Source organism: Accipiter gentilis, chromosome 8 (genome assembly GCF_929443795.1).
Source record: "Accipiter gentilis chromosome 8, bAccGen1.1, whole genome shotgun sequence".
NCBI lineage: Eukaryota > Metazoa > Chordata > Aves > Accipitriformes > Accipitridae > Astur > Astur gentilis.
In genome coordinates, this window is record NC_064887.1 from 20,392,912 (window position 1) to 20,418,256 (window position 25,345).

The window sequence follows — 25,345 nt, forward strand, 5'->3', positions numbered from 1 at the left end:
TGACAAACCCACACGAGACTCTTGTAAGTAAACCACAGAAACACGGTTTGGGTAAGATTATTACAAAATGCCACGGATGTAAGGGGTGTACCGATCTTTAGAAAGCCTTGCCCTGAATCGCCATCGATAATTTTCTGTCGGAAGACCAAGCAGCTGCACAGGTCTGGCCTGCACCAGTTTTAGTCAATATATTCCTTAGTGACTGGTGAAACGCATGTGCTGCCTGAAGGAAAAGTTCAGAGGCCAAACTGTCAGCCATAAATACGGGCGAAAATGCCCCCAATAAAGATGAAGCATAACAGTTACTCAAATCAAGAGCTAAAAGCCCCAAACCTAAAAACCCGGGCGGGTCCGGGAAGAGCCGCGGCGGGCACCCCGGCAGCAGCTCCAGACACAGGGCCCCCGGCGGGCGGGCCTCCCCGCAGCGCGGCGCTCCCGCGACTACAACTCCCGGCAGGCACCAGGACACGCCGGCGAACGGCTCGCCGGCCCTCGCTCCGCGCTGCATGCCGGGAGCCGTAGTTCCTGGAGCCCGCCGCGGGCGCTCTGCGGCGCGACTCGCTCCCGCCGGCGGCAACTCCTACTCACCGGAGCCGGCCACCACCAGGAGCCTGAGGGGAGGTGTCCGCCGGCCGCGGCGCCTCCTCGCCAGGAGCGCCAAGGGGACGAGCAGTAAGGGAAGGAGGAGGGCGACCGGCAGCAGGGACTGCATGGCGCCCCCGGAGCCGTCCGGCCACCCCGCGCGGAAGCGGGCGGTAGCACCTCCCAGCCTACGGCAACCGGCGTGGCTCAAACCTCCCCCGCGCCTCTAGCCGCTGCCCCAGCGCCGCTGCGGCGGCGCCGGGAGGGCGGCCCGCCGTGTAGCGGGCCGGCCCAGGTCCCCGGTGCGAGCGCGAGCGGCGGGCGCTGAGGAGCCGGCGGCGGCTAGGTTGGGCCGGGCCGGGCCGGGCCGCTGCCGCCTGCTCTCGGCGCGGGTGGGCGCAGGCCGGCGTCTGGGCGGGGCCGCGCGGCTGCCGCCGGGTGCGCGACGCGTGTTGGCCGTGATAAAGTGCGAGGCGCTTCCTCAGGGTGAAGAGGTCGCGTCTGCGGCCCGGCACGTGTTTGGGGAGAGCCGCGGTTGATCCCCGAGAACAGCAGAAACCGGCCCTCGCCGCTTCAGCTACCACTCGGCCGAGTCCTGGGGCTCCGGCGTATTCCCGTGTCGGAGCTTGACCACGAGGGCAAATCAGTTCCGAGGCTGTCACGGTGTGGCATGCCGAGCCGGTCCCCCGTGCCCCTGGTCTGGCTTTTCTGCGTGGGTTGCAGTCAGCCGAGAGAGCACCGACGGCTTCAGTTAGGCTGTAAAAGGAGAAATGCGTACTAAAGAAGTAATCGTGCGGCTCCCCTGACACGTGCAGATTCCTGCAGGAATTTGCAAGCACGCGCAGGCATAATCTTGACCCAGGTATGTACGCTTCCATGCAACTATATTTTACGTAGCCTACAATAATGCATAAAATGAAGAATACTAATGTTTCGCTGCCTCTCGCGACTCTTGTTCTCGTTCGTTCTAATACTTTAGCTCTTTATTTCAGTAAGAAGTGTGGAGCAACACATCAGCACTCTTTTCATCTCTGTCAGCATCCAGTCTTTGTGGGTGATGATTCAGCCATCGGACTAATCTCAGATGAGGTACGCGTTTGCTAGAAAGAGTAAGGTATTACATTTTATGATTGGAAAAGAGTAGCGTTCGTTCATCGTTGTCCTTAAATCATCTGCCAGGGAGCAAGGCCCTCCTCTTGGCCTGCGAATCAGGATCGATGAACTCTAGAACTTTTTGGAGTGGTTTGACACCATTGCTTTATGGGGTGACTTGTCAAACATATGAAACATGACAGCTGTGCACTTGTACCTCAAGTGCACAAACACAATAGATCAAATACTGCAATTCTGCATCTGTCTGCCATGGTTTCTCTGGCTGCTTTTTTTTCCTCTTGTTCATCTGAACAAGTTGGACTTCTTGTATCTGTACCAGCCTTGGAAGCTGAACGTTTCTCTCTCATTTTTAACAAAAACTTGTGCTGGTCGTCAATTCCAGTAGTTATTGCATAATTTACAAGTAAAAGAGATACTTTCTAGCTAGCCTTTGGCATCTTAGGATCTGAAGTAAAGTTAATCTTTCTGATTCATGTCTCACAGTTTTACAGATTATGTTTTGGTTTTCTTTACATCAATGCAACATATAATTTTGAGTTGTTTTAAGCAGAGACTATTAAAAACAGTGTTACCATGGTAAGGTCTTCCACCCAAATGAGTAACCTCACAAAAAAATATCTTACTGCTTAATCATTGTTGACACTTGGAAACAACAAGGTTTTAACTAATAGTTCTGTTGATGATGCATGAATGTCAAAAACTCGTTTTGCTTTCCACTTAATTAGCTACATAAAACTAGTAATTAAGGACAATAGAGATATATGTCTCTAAATTACAGAAGAAAGAGGAAGAAAGCACCACAGTCCTTTTTCAGAAAATAAACTACTATGTTAAAACAGGACAGTAAGTTTTATAAACAATTTAAATACTAGTTTTGTCTGTGGTGATCTTTCTTCTCTTGTACCTTCTTCAGTGAAAATAATGTCATTGATGTAGAATGTATCCCAGGTTGCCACAGGGGGTGTAGCTAGCAATTGTTTTATTTAAGGATTGTTTTTCCAAGGCTTTTTTATAGCTTCCCTTTGCTCTTATTTTCCTACCGTAAGAAGTGTTAAAGAACTGTTTTTTATTAGGCATTTCATTCAGAGAAACAGCCCTGGAATCTCAGCAGCAGAGAGTGATGTAAAAAACTTCAACTTACTTTCTCCTTTTCATGTTATTTTTTCTGTATGTACATACTTGCCCTTCTTGCATAGAATTCTTCTGTAAGGCTATTTGGTGAAATCAATGAGAGGCTGACCTAAAACCAGTAAAGTTGGAAGGGTGTTTTTTTGCTAGGTAGGTCATTTAAGAATAAGAGGAAAAATAAGAGTGATGCACACAATAACCTGTTCTTTGGACTGGAAAACTGAGGATCCGACAGTTCCTTGGATGCAAAGCAAAGATCCTGACTTTCAAGGAGTCTGAAAAGCTAACCAGTGAGTTTGCCTCAGAAACTCCTAGAACACGTGCTGGAAGTCTTCTTTACTTATTGGGAATTCTGCTTAAATAAGGAACATAGCTTTCAAGTAGTATCCACAGCAGATTGCAAGGCTTGAGGGAAGAGTCAGAGTTTGGTGAGACTGGTTAAAATAAGTATGTAAAGATTGAAGCAACAGTCTGCAACCTAGTTGCCTTAAAGTTTTGCAGATTTTTTTTTTCCTGTTGTGAAAATTGAGTAGAGCACATGAAGATCCCATTTGCAGTACAACGTTGCTAATTATGTCTTTTCTCAGTAGGACATAGGTGTATTTGTGTTTTTTCATCATGGCATTACCTGCCCACTTGATACAGACAACGTTCTGGACCAGGGAGACTTCAGTCCAAGAACTATAAGAGTCACAGAACAAGTATGCTTGGTGATCGATTCTCATCTGTCAAGTGCCTTGAGAATACTTCGTCTCAGACATGCATGTGAATGTTAATATGAAAAAGCAGTAACTCTCCCAAAGTTGAGCACATCATGGTCACATTAGCTAAATAATGTGGAGCAGGGTGACGTGTAGGACTTCTGTGAGGAAGGCCATGGCTAGTGCTGGATACTGTTCTCTAGTCTGTAAAATTAACAGTACCGCAAGTGAATGTGTAAGCCCTTTGTGTGGGAGGAAGCAGTGCACTTGCCTTGAAAAGTCATTTGACAGAGAATGATGCAAATGCAGTAATTACAAGGGCTCTCTCAGTTACACTGCTACTGATGCAGTAAGTTAGCTTTGGACTTCTTTGCTGAAGGAGAAATAAACCACGCTTATTCTGAATAATTGATCACTGTCGTCCAAAAGAAAAAAAAAATGGAAAAAATAGGTTTTTATAAAATGGTATAGTTTTTTTTCCATTTATTGCTTGTGAGACAATGTTCCGAAGAAAAACCTGCTGCTATCCTTTTTACATGATGAATATTCTTTGCGGATACTTACTAGTACGTCTGGTGCATGTCTCCTTTGAAAGTTACACTGGTGAGTACTAAATTGAACTGAGGAAAGCTCGCTCTCTTTGTGTTTCTGTTTCTTTTGTCTCCAATAGGAAAGGCTGCAACTGGAATACAAACAAAAGTATTTTTTTCCCTGAAATGAAATGTAGGCAGCTTTGGCTATCTGATGGTCATTCACTTTCTGAGATTCTACTTGTAAGTGATCTAACTTCAACTGTTAAGCAAGAGATTCTTTCAAAGCAACTGAAATACACCTTATATTCCTGATTTCTTAACTGGCATTTTGAATAATTGCTTTTTTTTCTTCTAACTATGAATTCTAAAAGTAGACCTGTGAACGAAAGTGGTATTACTGTTGTTTTCTTAAATGAGGTCATTTTGCCTTGTTTTGGTTTAGAGTGCAGCTCCACAAACAGTTGCATCAGCACAATTGAGAGGTAGACTAGCAAAATGGTAGAAGGAGTTGGGTGAGGAAAAGGGCAGGAACCTCTTCGGCTTTGCTGCTGGAAAAATTGTAATGTGGAACCATTTGTCATGTTAAACCTCAGTCATGTATTAAATGAATCTAAATATTATTCTTAGTTTCTGCATGTTAATTTCATAGAAGTGATTTGAAAAACAAGGTATGTTATATAAGTAAACTTGATTTTCTGCAGAATACAATTATTTCTTTTTATGTGCTTATGGTGTTTTTAGAAACATAAAGAGCAGTGATATTATGCTCTTTGATTAGAGAAAACCTGAAGACTTCTGACTGGATTTCTAATGATTGTTCTTTTAGTATTAGAAATGCAACCTGTATCTGGAAGACTCTAGAACAATAACAACATTGTAGGTGGTGTAGAAAGTTCTGCTGCTGGGAAGGAATGGGATTTTTAATTAAATCAGTGGACTAGACCATTGGGGATCAACTGGGGACAAGATGAAGCAGACAGCTGATAAATATGTAACCTACTGGCTGATCTCACTTGATGGCAGAATTAGGATGATATTCGAGCCTGTGCAGAATTTGTCCCTTTTATCAGCATTTACTTTCAATTACTTTGGGCTAAGTGCAGTTTTACTTTCTTGTGAGTCATTACAATTATAGGAATGTAATCTTAGAAGTCCTGATTTGTATTTGTAATCAATAACATCTGTAATATTTATGTTAACATTACAGTTAGTGCTGTGCTTCCTGGTATAATGATGCTTCTCATATATATTTAAGATGACTCTCATTTGTTTAGATACAAAGATACAGCGTTTGCAAACATTTAAACACTACTTGTCCTAAATAGCCAAAAAGGTGGAACTAAATTCCCCAAATAATGAGATTTATTCTCTATTAAAATTGAATTATTTCTCCCACTCACATTTGCCATTTTTTAAACTTTAATTTCCAGTGGTGTGCTGTGGTGTCTAGCTCTGCTGTCAGTGACAGACAGCAAAGTGGTTGTGAGTTTACACTGACTCAATAAATAAGGTATCCTTCCGTCCCACTATTTAAAGATTTCCCTCTTTCTGGCGATGCTAAGTTTTCTGTATATAGTCTTTGGAAGTCGGGGGGGAGGTTCTTTTTAGATACTTGTCTGGGTCTAAATACCATCTACAAATTTAGAATCAAAGTAGCAATTTGTAGGGAAAATGTTTTTCTCGAACAGGCATGAGCCACGCTGCTAGCAGATGTTTCTTTAACCCACTACATCTGACAGCATGGCTAGAGAGCCGATGCATGTAGCTTTGATGACACAAGGTTTGGTAACCATTTGGGCGTATTCTGAGTGTGATTTTATGATGCAAGGACGTTTGTAGTAGACGGTACTGAAATTACATATTGCATCTTGCTGTAATTACTGGGTAGCATGTTCAGGGAGCAGTCCCTGTAACATAATGTAAACTAATGTTCTTGTATCCATTCAAAAAGCCAGGAGAAGGAGACTACTGTTTCTCATCTTACAAGTACTGAGTGTCCTGGAGGTCACTGGGTGCCTCTGGCCACTCAGCCTGTAAAAATAAGGCCTTTTTTAAAAATACTCCTAAAACCAGATTTGCAGTCTGATACTACCTTCCTGGAAATATACCTTCAAATCTCTTTATAATGTTAAAAAAAATTTGCAGGGTGCTTGGGGATTGGGATGTAGGATTCTCTACATATGCACTGCTGCTTTTGGACTGGGGTTTTCCTGAGCTTTCCATGGGTCTGTAAGGAGGATGAGGAGAAATGCATATTTGTTTAGGCGGTCCTGGATTCCTGCTGTCAGAAAACTGGCCACCACTTGTGCAGCGAGGTAGCCTGGTCTCATCTATCGGCTTGTATCGGTGCATACCTCTTCCTCTCTCAGACTGGAAACAGGTGGTTGCAGGGAGTGGGGTTGCTGCTGCCATCACAGGTCATCTAGATTTCAGTACTCAGCCCTCAGCGTTTTTAGGCTTGAGAAAAAGGCCTCTCACCGCTCTACGCTCTCTCCATCCTCTCCGTATGAACATACAAAATGTGTCAGACGTGGTACCCTCCCCTGTAAAGACAGGTTCCCGTGTTGAAAGTGAGGACAGTTTTCTGAGCTGTTTAGGTTTCTAAAGGTCTATGATTGTATTAATGACATGTTGGAGTTGGGAAGAACTGGTCATATTAAAAGAGAAGAGATTATGTGTTCTGGTTTTGCTCTACACTGTCTTTTATTTTCTTTTCCTCCTGTTTTCCTTATGTCTTTTCTTTATGCAGTTGTATTTAAAAATATGTCATTTATTGACTGTTGTTTTGGGAATGCTGCCAGGTATGGCTGTAGGTTTGGGGATTTGTCCAAATCCTGTTAAAGTCAATTGAATGTAATGATTCCACTAGCCTTCAATGGAGATAAATTGAATTCTCTGTAGGGTTTGCAAGAGCTGGCCAAGTTATCTCAGCATTTTAATTTCTGTACTTTTTTGTATAATTCTTGCAAGACAAAATATTAACATTTTGACATCTGAAATTCCTTCCATTGCTTCTGTTTAGTTAAAAATATGTAAGATGTCAAGCACAGGAAACCATGTTAACAAAAAGTTGACAGTTAAAAGTCCAGCTATAGCCAATATAAGTCACCTTCTGCACTACATTTTAACAGTCTAATTATGTGATAACATAAAATTTAAAAACAGTTACCCCTCACTACATTTTTTTTCAACAACCACAGGTGATGTGTAACACTGTTGTCTCTATGCTTGACAGTGCAAGAAGAGAATGTCCTTACCTATATTACAGATTACATGAATGTTAGGAAATTATACACCATTTGCATTGGTTATTGTGAATTTAATGCACTGTTAAGGTGTAAAGTGAGTTGGTCAATTCCTGTTGTTGTGAATTAAACAGTGATAATGAGACAATTGCTTAGTATTACTGAAAAGAAAAAAAAAAAGTTATGCATGCAGAAACATTTATGAGTTTTCCTCGCAGCTTCTGATTTACTAACATTGACCAAAGACAAATAAATAATAGAAATCATTACCAAATAGGGATACTACAAGTGATTTCATATTCTTTTTAGAATACTTTGAAGACAAACTATGTTGTCTTTTTACTTGTACCTTTGTGTTTGAGGACTGGTACAGTTGTAAGTACAATCAATTCAAGAGCTTGTATAAGCCTTGATTATTATTATTTTTTTTAAAAATCTAATTGAGAAATGGTAAACTGCAATCACCTTTGAAGAGTACTGTACACACAAAGGAAAAAAAAAAAAGTTTGTTCAAAGTGAAACTGAAGAGTTACTGCACTGGACTTGTTGTTACCTTCTCCCTTTGGTGTATATTTTTGTAGTTAAGAATCAGATCATGAGAAGCCTTGATCCCTGTAACTTCCACAGCAGTGATAGGGGGGATGAAGTACTGTGTTCTTGTCCAGGTTATTTTTTTTATTGTTACAACATGCAGGAATTCTTTGGGACAGGCACTATGCAAAAGTCAGATGAAAAGACTGTTCCTGTTTTAAGGAAATTTATTGAAATATGTATTTTTTTGAAGAAAGATTAATTACAAAAGGTGCAAAGCATTACCTGCTCCAGCACCTGGCTTTATGTATTTTTCCCTATGATAACTTGACATAAAAGAGTTTGTTCAGTGCCCAGATAGCCTGTATACATGAGCATCAGATTTACTGAATTCTGAACATCATGGCCTTGCTGCATGGTATGTCTGGCACATCCAGTGAGTCAGAGATGTCCAGTCTAACACTCAGTGCATATGTGTGGAGTACAGTGTGTCCAGAACGCATCTGACTTGTGCACTGCAGGACATGGCATTGGACTAGAACGTCTTGGTTTGCATATGTGCAAGTACTGTTGGCCCAAGATACTTTGAATCTGAAAGTTCCCACTTTCAGTGGTGAGATTCCTTTTTCAACTGGGGCATAATTTCCACGTAGAAAAAGAGGACATTGTCAGAGGAACTCCAGATGTGTAATATCCATTATTCAGCAAATCAAATGAACAGGTGCTGAAATGTTGGCTGTTTAAGCAGTCCCAGTAGAATTATTACAGCAAAATGTGTATGTTTACAATAAAATAAATGCGCAATACTGGGGAAAAAGAAACCCCCAACACATCCAAGATCTTGTAATTAGTGTATATTACAATGCAATTTTTTTGCATTTTATTCAGTTAGACAGTATATTTGGTGCAATTCACAAAGAGACTTTTCAAACACATTTATAGTGTTTGCATGATACATTTTTATGGTGAAACTCTTCCACCTTAGCATTTTTTTCATATATATCACATATAAAATTAGGATTATTTTTTTATTTTCCTTATTTTTGATTATCCTTGGGCTTTATATTCAGTATTTTTCTAATATTTGTAGATACTTGAGTAAGTCAATCTGAGTGAGTGTTGCTTATCAGCAAAAATGTATATGGTGTCATTGGAAGTGGAAACCTAAAAATATCCCCCACTTGATCTGAAAGGCAAGATTCAGTTCTGTGTTTTAGCACTGATGTATTTAAATGTACCGTTTCTTCTCTTTTTGTATCTTTCTTACCAGGACTGCTGTCTTAAATCTTAGGTTTGGAAGTTACAGTACAGAGCATGATCTCCTTCATATGGCTAGAATTGCACGGAGGGACAGAAATCTGTTTCTATGAAATAACATGCAGATCAAGGCTTTAGAGAGGGGAGAAATCACTAGACCTGCTGATATCAATGGAGACTAAGAATTAAACTCTAGGTAAGAATCTATAATAGTGCCAATACAAAATTTGCAAATAACTACAATATTAACAAGTAGCAGTGCTAAAAGCAGGGTCTTTGCTAGAAGACATTATTAGCAATAAAAGAAAAATGAATAGTACATTCTGGGGCTCCTAAACTGACAAAATTAGGGCATAAAGTATGTTTCCTTTTGAAACAATGTATTACACCACTTTAATATCTACCCCAAAATATGAAATAAAAAAGCTCTAATATTTAAGAGATACCAATTTTAAAATCATGTAGTTCTCTGAAAAACATAATTATTAGAAGTATTATTGGGTACTGTATTTGAGAACTATGTGAAAAATAATTTCTTGTTTTTGTATTCAGGTTTTTTTTTCATGGATTTCAACAGCATTTAGACATATATAATGTCAGTGTGCACCAGGTTTCATTGTTTCCTTGTGCTGCTAAGTAATTTTCCTTCCTTGTTTCCTCAAGGCTTTCACAGATCAACAGAGGATGGGAAAATCACTAAAAGTGATAGGCAAATTTTTGCAAAATCTTAAAAATTGACAGACAGAGGAAACTATATTGTCTGAAGAAACTACTTAACCTTTTCAAGCTAATAAAACTGCCATTAAAAGATCTTAATAAACCATTCTTTCCGCACTGTAGTGCATGCTGAAAGAGGCATAGTTAAATGCTGTGCAGCTGCTATGGCATGTGCCAAAGTTTAGGCTGATCTAAGCGAGGCTTAGAAGCTATCTTTAGTGTACAGATGAGTGATACTATCCCAAGCATGCACTCTGTCTTTTACCTGATGTGCTGCTCCTGAAAATCTGATGCCATCATGTAAAACAAAATACCTAGTATCAACAAGCACTGTTTTGTTCTCTACTTGAATTACGCTGATTTTAATTAACAGTCTGAATGTTAAAAAAAAGCATTGCTTTTTGACCCTTTGAATTGTTGGGATATAATTTGTTTTTAGCATTGCTTGGCACCAAGTTTCATGCTTTTCAATTGTATGCCGTTACAAAGTACATCTTCTTTCATTTTCTGCTGTTCTGACATCATCAAATTCTAGTCACTACCCTGTTCTACAGTGCTCTTGTTGCTAAGAGCCTCGACTCTCAGAAGGCAAAAAGAAATATGTGCATGTGAAGAATCTAATATTATTTCAAGCTTCCTCCTGCTGTTTCTGGTGTGCTCCATCTTGGAGATTAGGGAACCGAGAAGTTATGTTAATCTCAAGAGCTCTCTGGTTTAAGCCTTTGGGAATGGAATGCTTTCTAGACCCTCAGTTTGCTGAATCCAAAGACGCACCCAGGTGCAGCTTTGTTTACTGAAGAGCCAAGGACACACTTAACAAAGCTGCAGTACTGCCTCTGTTATAGTCCTTTGTGCAGGCACAGGGGAGGAAAGAAAATGCATGGAGGAATGTGAGGTGGACAGTGAAGGAAGCCAGGGGAGAATGACTGTGGGGAGGAAGAAAATGAAGTGACAGAAAAGGAAAAGGTTATAAGAAAATAGAGGATAAAGTGGGAGAGGGGAAAAAGAGAAGACAAAATGACCTGGAAAAGAAAAAAGGAGATGGTGTTCTGCGAGGTCTGTGGATCATATTCAGCACATCTGTCTTAATGCACTTTGATGTTTTGTCATAATGCTGACATGGTACATTGGTGTAGCAGTTTGTAATGCAGCATAACAAACTCAAAATCTGCTGTTTTACAGGTCCTCAATAGCTTCTGGATGGTTATAATCAGGGCAATAATACCAATAGAAAGGGTAATGCTGCAGGTGAGGTGTAACTAGATGAAACAGACAGCGTGTGACAAGAGATGAAGTGAGAAGACAGGAAAACTGGAAGAAAACTGATGAAGGGAGGCTGATGCAGGAAGAGGTTAGTGACCAGACAGCTTTCCAGAAACATGCCTTTGTTTCATTACTGAGAGTAAACACTACCGGCAGAAATGCTATTTCAAATGGGGAGGTGACGGGAGCTAGGAAAGCTAAACTAACCTATCTAAGGTGAAAAAGGAAGGGTGTGTTTAGAGGAAGTAAACTAAAGGAGGGGAAAGTGAAGGTATTGTTTAGTACACTGCTACCTAAAAATGTGACAGGCTATGTTACAGTGACCTATGCTGGAAAGGTAAGACTCACATTCTGTAGCACTCAGTCTGAGTAGATACAGTATGCATCAACACACAAAACGTGTCTGCTGTTTGGAAAATGAAGATAACACATTTCCTTCAGGAAAGCATACAGCTCAGCAACTGTTAACTGGGTACATTCAGGGTGTTTAGAAAAAAACAAAGCACACAGATTCACTCTTGTTTTTTCTATGCAAATTTTTTGGGGGGAGGGAGGATTTTTTAGAAATGGAATCTTTTTTTTCCTTTTCCATTCACTATTTTCCTGCTATTTTTCAGCTTTTTTGGCTAAAACCAAATTCAGATCCTTTCTTTTCAGTCTCTTTTCAGTCTTGGGCTTTCTGAATTAAATGCTGCATATTAGCTGCCTACAGTTACTGTGATTGGACTCTATGGGTGGCCTGAGCAATTTTCAGACAATGGAGCCAGTTCTTTTCTCACTCACACCAGTGTAACTCGTTGGCTTCAGTGGAGTTACTCTTGATTCACAGTGTAGTGAAAGGAGAATTGTGCTTGCTCTTTCATATGTTCTTTCATCTCCACGATATTTTTGCTTACATGTATAATTGATTTTCTGGGAATATCTCCTGCTGCTGACAGGTAGACCTACGAACTTCCTAAGATAGAAATAAATTTAAGCATTTTTTAGGTCACTGAGTTCAATCCACTGCTGCTACAACACCATGTTATATAATTTCTTTCATAAACTGATCAGGCTTTAAGCATTCATTAAGACTCTATTCCAACTACAGTTGTCAGAGAGAAAGGTTAGTCACGTCCTGGGTAAGTTCAAAACCACAACTGAAATAGGAAAATACTTTTAGAACTTTTGAAAACTTTCTCACATATGCCTCACTTTTCAGTACAGCAGCCATGATAAAGGCTTCATTCTTGGCAAAAGTAGGCTCAGCTCTGAGAAAGCAGGATTCTGAAATTACATGCGTACTTAGGAAAGGGTACTATGTAGTTTTCTGTTCATGGTCACATACCTCTCACAGATTTTAGTGGGAGTTACGAGCAGTCATCTGACAACAAATTTTTACCATACCTGAAGTGCCACCCTGAAAGTAATTACAGGAGAAGCTTATGGAACAGGTGTACACAACTTGGCTGAGGATGGATTACTGCAGACTGCAACTTACATTGGTCTGCCTTCTTGTTACCACTCTGTCTTGGCAGACCCTGTGTGTTTCAGCAGAATTTGTCCCTCATTTATGGAATTCCTGGGCCTAATTGGCATGAAGCTGAAAATGATCAATATAACCAAGAAGTTTAATTGTAATTAAGGCATAGAAGAAAAGCAGAGTCCAATTTTTCACTTACATAATGTCAATAAGATGATTCAGCTGAAGCCAACAGAATTATGCTGTTATCTGTGAATGCTACTGTGATACCTCCATGTCCTCCTTACCTTCCCTGTGGTCGTTCAGCATATGTGCCCTCTATTGACATGGAATAGAATTTTATTTTTCACCCTGTGTTCCTCAGTGTCTGTTCTACAGCTCTCCTTAGCAAGTCCGTTGCCTGTACTTCCCTGCTGAAGCTTGGCTTCAGAAGTTGCATTTGTTACTGGGGTGGTTCTTGACAGTTACCATTTAGCGGTGGCAACTTTGGTTTGCAGCTGCTGGAAAATGGAGGCTGCACCTTACAAGAGAGTGAGGAAGAGGTGTATTAGTTGTGAAAGCCAAACTGTGATCGCTGTATAGCAAGCAGTGGGCTGTGATGCTACTCTGGCGACTGTTTATCCCACCCATTGGCTACTGTATTTCTGATGCAGAAATAGGTGCACAAGTTGCATCATGCAAATACAGTAATCCTCATACTTTTAGGACTAACTAGAAGTGCTCAAAGTAATTATGTGGTAAGTTCATGCAACACTTCGTAGGAGTGGTAGAGTACTCTCAGTTTTGTTGGAATTGCTTTGCACGTGCAATACAGGCCTTGTGTGTTTGCTCTGAGGATCTCTTTGGGATTGCTGGACATGGGACATCCAAGGTGAGGCTGCTGCACATACGCATTAACATCCAACCTGCTGAGATTATTAGATACCAACAATCCCAGATGTACTGGTAGTTCTCAGAATCTTCCTGGAGAACATTTCTGGTTGGAAAAGAGGACAACCAATCTACGGCAACCTGGACTTATGGTAGCCATATCTAACCATGTCTATAGGCCTCCCTTCTACCGCAATGCCTTCATACCCCCATAGCCAGTTCTCTTTTATCTGCAAATTCTCTTTATCAAAAATGTGAGAGATATCCTGCTGTATGCTCACATGGAGAGCAGCTGCCAGCCAGGAATCCTCAGTGCATCACCATTCTCGGCTTTACAGTCAGCAGTGCTCAACCCAGCACGTGTTGTTGGGCTGTTGAAATATGGCATTATGGCCTCTGGTCATGATCTGCTGCGTACGCGGCAACGTGCTGATCATGGGCCAAGGAGAGAGCGGTGAGGCAGGTCAAACTCGTTTCTTTCACCCACGCTGCACACCGGGCCGAAAGAATTGTTTGGTAGGCTGCGTGAGACACAGGCCTGACAGGGAGGTTTGGGGAGAGTCTGGTTTGTCTTCTCTGACATGGTTCCTAACCTGTAAGTGCATAATGGTGATGGGTTACTTTGAGGCTTAGAGCTCTGATAGGTGGTCTCTGGCAGAGTTATCTGTTCACTTTAAGACATTACTACTCTCAACTATCTGCTTTACCCTGCTGCTAGGTATTACCACAGTCTTATGGTGGAGACTCCAGGTCACAGGCTGGCGTATTAAAAAGCTGCCTACTTTCATTTTTGTGCTCTGCTAGAATGATCGTGACCTCAGGCAGCTGGGAGAAATAACATCATAAAACACGGCAGCTAAATCTGCTGGAGCTTGTTGTTCGAGGCTTTGGTTCTTAACCGTGAGTGGGAAGAGTCTTTGCCTGCACCTGCAGGCCTGAGGACAACCATTCCTGCCTTCACTGCCACTGCAGATCCTCTGTCACTGCAGAGGTCCACTGTTTGTCCATATGGAAGACTGTTGTCGTAGTTGTTACAACTTAAGAGGGCAAGCAGTAAGTATCAAGAAACTTCAAAGTCAGTGATATTGGATTAAGCAAAAAGTGAGGACTGTTCTTTGGAAGGTGAATTACTGAAGAAAAAAGTCTCTTAAAATTTTTATAGTTTATGTCATCTTGAAAGTGGTTTATGATCCCACTATGCAGTTCTTCGGTTTTAGTGGCTGTTCTGTTTCACTAAAACCTGTAGACATAGTAGAAAATAGGTTGAAATCTTCCTTTATATGAGGAATAAAATGATACGACATCAGAGTAAAAGATGAGGGGTTTTATCCCAATTTCACTAAGAAATTGTTTTGTTATGATATTTCTGCCTTTATTTGTCCGTTTGTTTGTGGAATAGAAGAAGATTGGAAGCAGGAATAGGATCTCCTCCTTCACTCAGCTAAGAATGTCTTGTGGAGTTTTGTTAATAAAAATCAGTTTAAAAGCTGGTCAACCACACCACACAAGTCCATAGGAAATCAAATTTCAGTAGTTCGATGTCTACACAAACACTTATCCGGCCATTCATTTATGTTCAGCAGTGGATTAAGCCAAGATGCTGGTGGTGGGCCCTGCCTAGCTCCTACAGGTTACCATTTCTACAGCAGCAATGGCTCCGTGCCTCATTAATCAGTACCTGAGTTCCTGGATCTTGCAGACCGGCATATTAAGGTAAGCCAACATGAGTTTCTGTTCAGGCTTAAGGCATAGCATTCCTGCTGTGGGAGACATCTTGAAAGAGAAAATAGAGTACATAGTTGGGGTAGATTTCTTTGTCAGCCGCAGCTTAATCTAGTGTGAGATATATATGAATACCTTCAACATTTTGTTGTTTGAGAGAGGAGAAATTTTAAATTATTGACCTGAAAGATCAGGAATCCTTAATGGAAATGGAAAGTTGAGGTAGTTCAGGTTGCATATGATGGCAGAAGCATGCCGAGAGGAAGAGAGTCCTGACCATTGCGCTTTCTAGTTGGTAAAAATCTTAAGTCCATTCATCGTCATAATATGTAGCTTTGTCAACATAATTTTGCTTCTCTTTGATTCTTCAATACCATGCAACGGTTCAAAAATGTAAAACGAAAAATAATTTGACAAAAATCGCAGCATTTAATTTAAAAAATAGCAAGCGTCAGCAATACCTGTTCTCCGTACGACGGGCGTGTTACCGATGACCCTGTGCCGTACTGTGCTATCAAGGAGCGCCTGAACGGATTCCTGGGGCACAAACAGTCACATCAGCATTTTTCCCGTGATGTGTTTTAGACAATGGGGCTCTCTAAATGAAGGGCGCAGTGCCTGGAATGTCGTTGGAAGGTGAGATGCTCTGCCTGACAGGAATTTTTCCTCCCCCAACACGTAAGTCCTCCTCAGCCATGTGCATTTAGTGGAGTCCGGGGACCTGGGCGTTCATCGTGGCGTACGATGGCAGCGAGCAGAGGCGGCGGGCAGGCTCCCGGGCTCGTCATGGCAGCTGCGGCACCGGGGTGGCCGGCGGGACGCCGCCCGGCCGCGGACTCCCTCCCCGCCGTGCCGCCCTGCCCGCACGGGCGCTCGCCCCTGCGCGCTGTTACGGCGGCTTGAAGGACGGTCCCGGGTGATGGATTTAGTTTCGTGAACGTTTGCCCAGCTCGCGCCTCGGGTGCCGCGCGGCGGCGGCGGCCAGCCCGCCGCTTCGGAGCCCCGTGCCTGCGGCGCGGGACGGGGGGGCGCGCCCCCCGCCCAGCCGCCGAGGCCCGCGGGGGTGAGGGGCAGGGGGAGCTGCTGCGGAGAGGGGGGCGGTGGCCGCCAGCCGCCAGCGCGGGGGGGGCGGGAGGGGCCGGGGGAAGCCGCCTTCCCCTCAGAGGCGGCGAGCGGAGCCCGGCGGCAGGTGGCGGCCGCGGCTCGGCCCCTTTAAGGCTACGCCTGCCGTAACCCGATCGTCGCCGCCGCCGCTGCTGCCGCCGCCGGAGCCCCAGCCGCCACCGGCGGAGCATCCTGCGCCTGGGAAGGGCTGTCCCGTCCCCGCCGCCGCGGGGAGGCATGGCGGAGGCGGCGGCGCGGCGCCGGTAGCCCCGCTCCCAGGTGCGGCGGGCGGGCGCGGGGGAGGGGGGGGGGGGGGGGAAGGAAGGGGGGCCGCGGGTCCGGCGGGGCGGGGGTGGTGCAGCCCCTTCCCCCTGCCCCCGCGGGGCTGCGCGGAGCGGCCCTTTCCCTCCCTCCGTCCCTCCCTCCGTCCGCGACGGGCCGCCCCCCCCCCCCGGCGCGGCGCCGCCCCCGGGGGCCGCGGGCCGCAGCCGGCGGCGCTGGCCGCTCTGACAGCGCAAAGTGCAGCGGCTGCCCCCCTCCTCCCGCCGCCCCGACAGCGGTAGCGTGTGGCCGCGGCCGGAGCCAGCGCGGCGGGTGTGTGCGGCGGCTGCCTGCCTGCCGGCCGGCCGGCCGGGGCTGCCGCCGCGGGCGGCCACGGTGTGAAGGGCGGGCGCCTCGGCTGACGGGGAAGGCTAGGTAATGCCCGGCTCGGGGGGAGCGCCCGGCGGCTTCTGGTTCGCGCTGCGCTGCGCGGGAGGCTGCCTGTTAGGGTCCCTCCGCGCCCCTGCGGCTCGGTAGCTCCTCCGAGTTTGGCGCGGGGGGGTCCCCCTCCCTGTTGCTTTGCGACTGCAAACTTCTTGCAGGGTTTGAGGAAATTGATGTAGGTAAATGATACCGCAGCGCACAGCTCACCCTGTTTACCCTGCCCTTATAAAAAAGGGTGCCTGATCTGCTAGTTGCTTTGGTGTTTTAAAAGCAGAAAGCGAAGTGGAGTTTGTGCTGTGAACAGCCGTGCGTGGAAAAGGGAATGGCTTATGATGCGAGTAGCTTGAATTTTGTTGCGTTTCTCCTTAATGCTGCTTACTGAGCTAGGTAAGATACCAAACGCAGTACGTCTAATCTAATTGGAGCAATAGAAACTACCGTTCACAACCAGCAGCACAGCAAAACTCAAGCACTGCAGATGCTTTATTACTAGGCTTATTATAAAACATGCAAACAGTCAGTAGTCCCACGTTGCTCTCTGGAAATTAGCGTGGCGAGTTTTACAACGATTGGATTTGGCTTTCAGTTTTAAACAGATGAGATGATAGGGCTGAATGGGATGTCCTGGTATCACTAGCAGCTTTAGGGTATAATCTTGTTTGCAAATTGATCCAACTCATCCTTGAAGAAAGTAAGGGCTGTGGGCCTTACACCTTCCTCTACACTTCCTTCTTATGTCTTGCGGCTATACAGTTGCATTTCTTACTTTTATGGTGTGAAAAATTGAAGTAGAAACAGTGAAATGAGGAGAACATAGATGCTAAATGCCATTGATGGTACAACGCTTGGTAACTCTTCTATTCCTTTATCTTCCTTCAGTTAAGTACTGACTTGTTTCTCTTAAAAGTTCATCATGGTTTCATATTGGTGTGAATGAATGTTGAGTCTTAATATTGTTGGGGTTTTTTTTCTTCTATATTTCAAGCAGAAACAGAATTGCAGGAAAACCACAGCATGTTAATGGCAGATGAAAAGAGCTTATTTTCAGCTCTTACTGAGTATGATTGAAAAGCTGTGTTATCAGCTTTTTCAAAATTGCTGGGGTCAATAGAGCAATTTGATACTGCGCTAGACATGTGTAAGTAATAGCTTGCTGAAAATTGTTAGTTTCAAGTGCTTGCTGATATTTGTTTACTTAAAGACTACACTGAAAAGCTGCAAGAGTCAAGTTCTGATCACTTGTAATTACTGTCAAACTGAATGGTTAAGACAGTAATTTTGGGTAAGCCAGGAAAAGACCACTGCTAAAAAAACTAATGATGAAACCCCTACCTGGATATAGTACTTTTTTTTCCTGGATTACAAAGTAGTTACACTAAACCTCCCTCCCCACCCAGCTCTTCTACTAGCTCAAAAACTGTATCAGCTGACTGAATGGTAATCAATGACTATGCAGTTTGGGCGATAAAGTGTCTGCTCATATATAATCCATGAAGTTCTGTATCTTGATCAGACTTTGCTGTACAGCTATAAAAAGATACTGGGGCAGAAAAACACAGTACAGTTGAAGCCACCTTTGGTTTTGGCCATTGCCCTCAGGGCAAAGAAATCGTGTATAATTGGAAGCTTACTATGTTTCTTTTAAGTGATAAGCTTTGGTTCAACAACATGAATAAATTTTCTTCTAAATAAAAAGAAAATCTGGTAAATAACAGTTAATTTTCATGTTAAACAGGATATAGTTGAAAACAACTTAGAGATATGAGGAAACGTTTATAGCTGAACTATTCTTCCATCTTACATGAAACACTGTGTTTACACCTGGTCCTTGAATTGAATTAAAATACAGCACTTTTTTAATTTGCCTAAGTAAAACATGAAATTATTCCTGGACTTGGTACTTAATGTACTTAAACAGCATCTTGATAAGCATATATGAAATCACCTTCTGAAATCAGTCTTGCAAAACTCTTACAAATATCCGTGAGACCAGACACAGAGGCTGGGTGACTAGTTTCTTCTCTGCTGCCATCATACCTTTCTTCTTTGTGGGCATCACGGTTCTCTACTTGCTGCTAAAACTTCTGAGAGATACAGGTACATAATACTTCTGAAAGTCAGATCATGCACTTTCCACACAAGTGCTTCTTCTTAAAACGAATTCCCTGTACAGGCTTCTTAGAAGAAGGATTAGCTCTTCTAATGCATTTCTTGCAAGGGATGGTTGGGAGTTTTTTTTGTTTAATTCCATAATCTCCTGTACTAAAATGAACACCTGTCACACACTGAAATGTCACTTATAAAATCTTCTGGTACTAAGGAAACAAAACAAAACATGGCTTTCTTTTGTCCAGGAGGTTATGTCGGTTTCTTTGACAGTCAGAGGTACTAGTATAGTCATTGCAGATGGATAAAGTTGGTAGCGTCATAAGAATTGCTGTATTTTAGTCAAAAGAATGAAGTAGGTGTGACTGATGTTCAGTGGTTTTGCTATTTTTCTGAAGAGAATTGTCTTCAACATGCATTTTGGCTTCCTTCACTTTAGGAATTAAACCAACTGATTTTTTTTTTTCCTTATGTGGTCCAAGAGAGGACTTGCTTACTACAAATGAGATGATGTAATAACAAAGTTTTGGCCCCAGGAGTAGAATCTGGAATGGACACTGTACAGTGCTTATCAGCAAGTTTAAACTGGAAGATATAAAATTGAGTTGATTGTTTTATTCCTTCAAATGGAAAAGTTTTAGAAAATCAAGCTTAACGCCCACTGTCTCTAGTACTTTAAACTGTCTAAAAAGTGCATAAAATTTAATTTGTATTTTGTATCTTCTTGGTCAGTGGAGACAAATGGAGAAGTATGTGGAGAACAGTGTAAAAAGTACTTGAGAGAACACTGAATATTCAGGATAGTACTTGGAATTGGAAGTTTTAATAGACTAACGTTAAAAAGTATGCAAGACTAGTATGCTGCTGAACTAGAACAGGTCATCAGATAAACAACTGGAACGAACCAGAGTTTGTTGCAATGCACTGTAGCAGTACATTGAAATTTTAGTTTGGAATAAAAACACCCTTAGGAACTGAATCTTCTGATCACCCTCACCTACTGCCCTTTGGTTTGTGTTGCATAGCTGTCCCAGAGCAGGCAGCTGGTTTCCTTTTGGGTTAAACTGAGCAGGAAGATGGGCCCAAAGAGCACATCAAATATGATCTAACAGCTGCGGAGTCCCTAGGACAGGATTAAAGCTGGTCTGAAGTAAACACTTGAAATCCATGTGATATGGATACCAATTTCACTCAGCAAATCTGCTGTTATTTGTCCTGCATTCTGCTTCTATAGCTGTAGCTTTTCCTGTGGGTACTAGTCGGAGGAAGTTTTCAGATAATTCACTTTCTCTTTTTACTCTTCAATTCTGGGCAAGAAAAGAAAGAGGAGGAGGGAAAAAAGTTTGAGCTCATTGAACCTTCTGCTTTGAAATCTTTGAAGACAGAAGTTGGGTTTTTTTTCCTGATCTGTAATACACCTTTTGTTAAAGTTCTAAGTTTAAATGCAAACTATGTTTCAATATACTCACCATTTACACCACCAAGTGAGAATATCGTACCTAGTTTTTTAAAATGTTATTACTTTAACTGGTGGACTTTTCCTTTTTTTTTTCTTTTCCTCCCCCGGAATTTCAAGTTTCTTTCCATCTGCAATGCAGATACAATTTCAAAAATCTAAGGCATGTTCCCTCATTCTATACTGCATGTGAACTGAAGGTGCGCATAAGTGTATTGTATAATTGTATCAGTTTTTGCTGACCATTAGGTTGGTGCAGTAACACCAAATTATGCTAGCCTCTAAGTCTTCATTTTATTTTATGTAATTTCTTCAGTAAAACTAAAATAAGTGACAGCAGTTATTTAAATGGCTATTAAAATAATTATTTAAATATTTTAAATGAAGCTATTTGGCTTTTTTTCCTTTTTCTGTTTAACTTAATACAAATTGACTTTTTATGACTTTGTAACCTTTGCCTGTCTTGGAATATAAAACACTTCATGACACCATCAAACCAGAGATGTATGTCAGAAGTTTGTGGCTTCTGGGAAAATATCGTTCTGTCTTGCAAAATACTGGCGACTCAGGAGAAATGACCGAAGCATTTAGAGACTGACATTTATGTTTGGAATTGTTTAGCTATTTATTTAGACCTCATGTAATAGCTAACATCTGAAAAGTGCATTAGCTCTGATGATAGGAAGCTTTTCAGTGTGCTCTGAAATTGTGCAAAGTTTAGACTTCCACCTGAAGAAGGAAAAGCTCAAATAGGATAGCCTACGCGCTATCATAGAGAAGCCCTCAACTGTGAATAAAGTGCAAATTGAGAACTGCTGTCTCTGTAAAGTATCCAAACATGAAGCTGTGTTGAGGCTATTACTTCCTAAGTCTGACCTGAAAATCTCTCTACTGTGTTTATCTGATTTCATTGTTGCTTTTTCAAATCCCATTAGCAGCAGTCAATCTGGTAAGAATGAGATGAGTTTTAACTTTGGAGCTTCTTGGGACAGGAGTGGAGGCTTCTGAGCAGGCGATTGCACTGGTCAGTGGTCCTCCCTGCCCTTTCTGTGTAGATAAAATACATGCGACTTTTGTCAATGAGAATGTATAATATGCAAATGTTTAAACCCCACCCCACCCCCAAACCAAAATGCAACTTTTACATATAAAAGTTTGGGGATACTTTTATACTATTAAGGCTTAAGTAGAAACGTTGAACAGGATGAAACTTTTAGTGAATAATGTTTATGTTGTTAAGTTAGCTGTCAAAAAACACTTTCTGTGGCTGCTTAAAATAGTTAAATGGCGAATAGACTGAAATTACCTTCTGCTTCTCTTCACAGGCTGAAGAACAATGGCTTCCTTCAGCAACCTGACTATTGGCATTGCTCTTGCCAGTTTTACTGTATTTCAGCTTCTGTTCCATGTTATAAGTTCTTGGGTGTCAACACGAATAACACCTGGTTTTAACAATCTCAGTCAAAAAAGGAAGATCGAATGGAATTCAAGGTAGAGTGTTCAAAACAAACTATGGCTAATGACCTACCTGAAATTGTCAACATCTGAGCCACCTGTGTATGTATATATAAAACTGCAGAAAATGTTATTAGTTAAACATCTGGAAAGATTAGAGGGATGGCTCTAGGCACTTGACAAATTCTGAATGTAAAATGCTGAAGCCCCTTCTTGAACACACATCGTTACAAACACTTGTACATTAAATGCTTTGTTAGACAGTGATGACCAAGTGAAAGTCAGTAAAAAAAACAGTGACTGGTGAGAGGTAATAAACTGAGTGGATTAGTTTTAAATGGCTTCTCTGTGACACTTCTAGGAAAGAGAAGAGGTACAAAATTCCCTTCCTGCAAACATACATGAAAATTGAAACCATTGCAATTTATTCCATGATCTAAATGCTAGTGTATGGTCATGCTTTTGGGTGCAAAGCAAATTGTTCTCTGTTCTCCTGGTGCAACTACACTGCAACCTGTTTTATGTAAGTTATGGTTTTCCAAGAAATTAGGCAAATCTTTGGTGTAGTATTGGAGTAAGGTGGGGTTAGACAGGTACATCTGTGTGTTGGTGGGGAAGGAGACTGCAAGAAGAAGAGGGCAAAGTCCTGACAGACACAGGGTACACATTCAGGAAATAGTTGTGGAAACTCAATCTAAAAACCTTCCTCACTCCATTTGTGTTTTTGGAGTACTGTCACTGGGAATGGATCCACCTGCATTACACTTATCTTCTCAGACAGAGTGCTATTGGAAACTTGTTCAACCCTGTGAATCTTTCCTGGGTACTTTCCTCTCTTTTAAGCCATAAAGGAAGTAAAGGGTAGTAATTGTAAATGGGATTATCACTGATGTTTTATTTGAAATGTACTACTCTGAAAGGGTATATACAGTACACAAGCTTCTCCAGTTGAAGTGAATTGTTACAGTATAACTTTATGCTTGAGTAGGCTATTACAACTTCAAAATATTTTTCAGGTGTTTCTCAAATTTGAAGCTCAAAAATGTGTACTGTATGGCTGTCACTGCACTCAAAATGTATTAGTGGTATCACTGTTCCTCCTCAGTGCTGTTTAAAGGCAATATAAAAAATCAGGTGGATACTTTTAAAGTTGTTTCCATTGTTCTAGGCAGCATTAGCAACTCAAATAGTCTTGCACTTCCATTTAGCAAATGTTCACCTGCAGTGTTCTTAAAGGCACCATCTTAATTTCTGTTTGATCTTTGAATAATTACCTATCTGCCAGAACAACTTTGTAGGCTGCCGGTTCATGCTATCAGTGCACCTTAGGTTTATCTCTAGGGAAACTAAACTAAACTGTTATCATGCTGGAGCTAAACTTTTGTGTCTAAGCCACGTTAAGTGACCCTTGAACCGCATAATAGGCTTTCTGAGAACTTAGGCCATGCCTGGTAGCACTATGCTAAATTGTAGTGCTTTGCATAACAATTTATGAATTGTTTCACACATCACAAGTGTACTGGAAATAAGCTACTCTGTAATCTCTGGGCTACTTTGTAGTAAGGTGTTTAACTACTCAAGTTGATACAGCACCCCAGGCTGTGTCCTTTTTTACTTCTTTCCACATTTTTTCTTGGGGTTGTTAGCAGGATGTAGATGTTAGCACACAGATGAGTTGTGGTCCAGTGCTAGATCCAGTTCTAGAGTTAGAAGGCATGAAACACAGGGCATGAAGTGAAAGCAAGGCTAACTGTGCTTGCGTTTCTACAAAAGGTTGACTGTTAACACTGCTGATCAAACACAATGTTTTGTCAAGCTGCCTCATCACTCCGGTGTTTCACCAAAATGAAGAGACACACCAAGGAGTATCTTATACGTTCAGAGAATGTAGATGGACCTACATGTACTGTGCAGACAGCTGTGCAGGTGGAGAAGGTTACTGTCTCCCAGTAAAATGAGTTGGGTTGACTGATTTAAAAGTTAAATGATTTAAAAGTAGATGGTTGTTATTTTGTCCTGTATTGAACTGGTGTAGGCAGTGCTCACACAAATGGTTCTGTTGGCAGTCCTGAAGGAAACTGGCACAGAGGATGGTTATGCATTTTTATCAGCTCAGCTGGGTCTGGAAGAGGGCATCTGCCTGAAATGAGCTGTAGCATTGAAAATACATTGTTACAGTTCAGAGGGTTTTGTAATCAAGCATTTTTGCTGCAACTCTGGACTGTGTTTTCCATACTGTCAATTTGTTCATGCTGACCTTCCAAGAAGTAAGAACCAAAAAACTAATTGCTTCTGGAATCTTAAGTATGCAGACTCCCAAACTGAGTTAAAAAATATACTTTGACACAGATGTAGCATAACTCTTTAATTAGTTGTGCATAAATTCCTGTCATCTCTTCTATAATACGTTTGTACGGCTATTAAGCAGTTGCAAATATATATATATATTTTCAATAATAAAGGAACTAGTATGCAACTTATCAGTGCAACTTTTTTTTTTGCAGTTTAATGAGGAGTTAAAGGATGCAAGCTTTGACAGTAATTTCAGGCAAATGTACGGAGCTTGACAGCTTGACCTAGATTCCATATTAAAATGGAGTGTTGCACTATTTCCCTTCTTCTGTCCCCTCTTCTATGGAGAAACTTCAAAGTCCAGAGTCAAGGAGAAAATCTGCTTTTTTACTTTCTCGCCCCCCCCCCCCCCCCCCCCCCCCCCCCAAGTGCTGTGCTTGTGCATAGCTTGTATTCTAAACATTAAGGTTTGGATAAACAGCCACTTCTGAGACAAACTCCAACTGTAAACTAATGAGCTATATTCTAGGACAAATTTTACTTCTTTCAGCATTATCTTCTCCTAAAGTTCAAAAATTCCAGATATTTCTCAAACACTAGTATTATATGCCATCCTTTGTTTTAAAAAGGAAGCAAAGTTCCTAGCTCTCTGTTAATTTTGTGTTGCAAGAGTAGACATCTTAATTAAACTATTAATTATCATTAACATTCTGATAACAAAATTTTCTTTTTTTTTTTTGTTAAAAAAAGAGCAGCCTGTGCTATAATGGTTAGTAAATGTTGTCATCCAGCTTGTGACATTTGACTATTCATATTATATTAACCTCCATTCATTTTTTGGAATGCTGTTGAAAAAGCTGCTGAAAATAGCATGATGATGCTCTTTAAACAAATTGTAAATATAGACTTATTTTATGAAAAGTTACAGAATCTTCTAATGCCAATAGATGATAATACAACTTCTAGGAACAGACTAGGGATTATAACCTGCGCTTTCTTTGCAAAGTCTTCCACAGGAAGTAAGATGTTTTCTTCAAATCTTACATGGTAGAGTTTAGACTCCTGAGAGTGACTTATGCACACTTAAAATATTAATAACTTCC

General features: G+C 41.8%; 2 protein-coding genes across 10 annotated transcripts in view; one reads left to right on the forward strand and one right to left on the reverse strand.

Annotated features, from left to right (window-relative positions):
* ALG14 (ALG14 UDP-N-acetylglucosaminyltransferase subunit) overlaps positions 1 to 823 on the reverse strand; it is a 29,434-nt gene extending 28,611 nt beyond the window's left edge. For 2 of the 3 annotated variants that reach the window (XM_049807346.1, XM_049807347.1), the window contains exon 1: positions 589 to 823. In XM_049807346.1, the coding sequence (XP_049663303.1) occupies positions 589 to 712 (124 nt within the window). In that variant the 5' untranslated portion in view covers positions 713 to 823. The remainder of the gene's footprint in view (positions 1 to 588) is intronic. The other variant, XM_049807344.1, reaches the window with a different exon arrangement.
* Positions 824 to 1,020: 197 nt separating this feature from the next.
* Positions 1,021 to 25,345, forward strand: part of TLCD4 (TLC domain containing 4) — a 40,342-nt gene continuing 16,017 nt past the window's right edge. Inside the window, exons 1-4 of one of the 7 annotated variants that reach the window (XM_049807339.1) lie at positions 1,021 to 1,444; positions 1,575 to 1,671; positions 9,104 to 9,286; positions 21,821 to 21,986. In XM_049807339.1, the coding sequence (XP_049663296.1) occupies positions 21,832 to 21,986 (155 nt within the window). In that variant the 5' untranslated portion in view covers positions 1,021 to 1,444; positions 1,575 to 1,671; positions 9,104 to 9,286; positions 21,821 to 21,831. Of the gene's footprint in view, positions 1,445 to 1,574; positions 1,672 to 9,103; positions 9,287 to 10,878; positions 11,159 to 16,378; positions 16,508 to 16,828; positions 16,925 to 17,207; positions 17,321 to 21,820; positions 21,987 to 25,345 lie in introns of those variants that run through there. The other 6 variants (XM_049807337.1, XM_049807341.1, XM_049807343.1 and 3 more) reach the window with 6 other exon arrangements.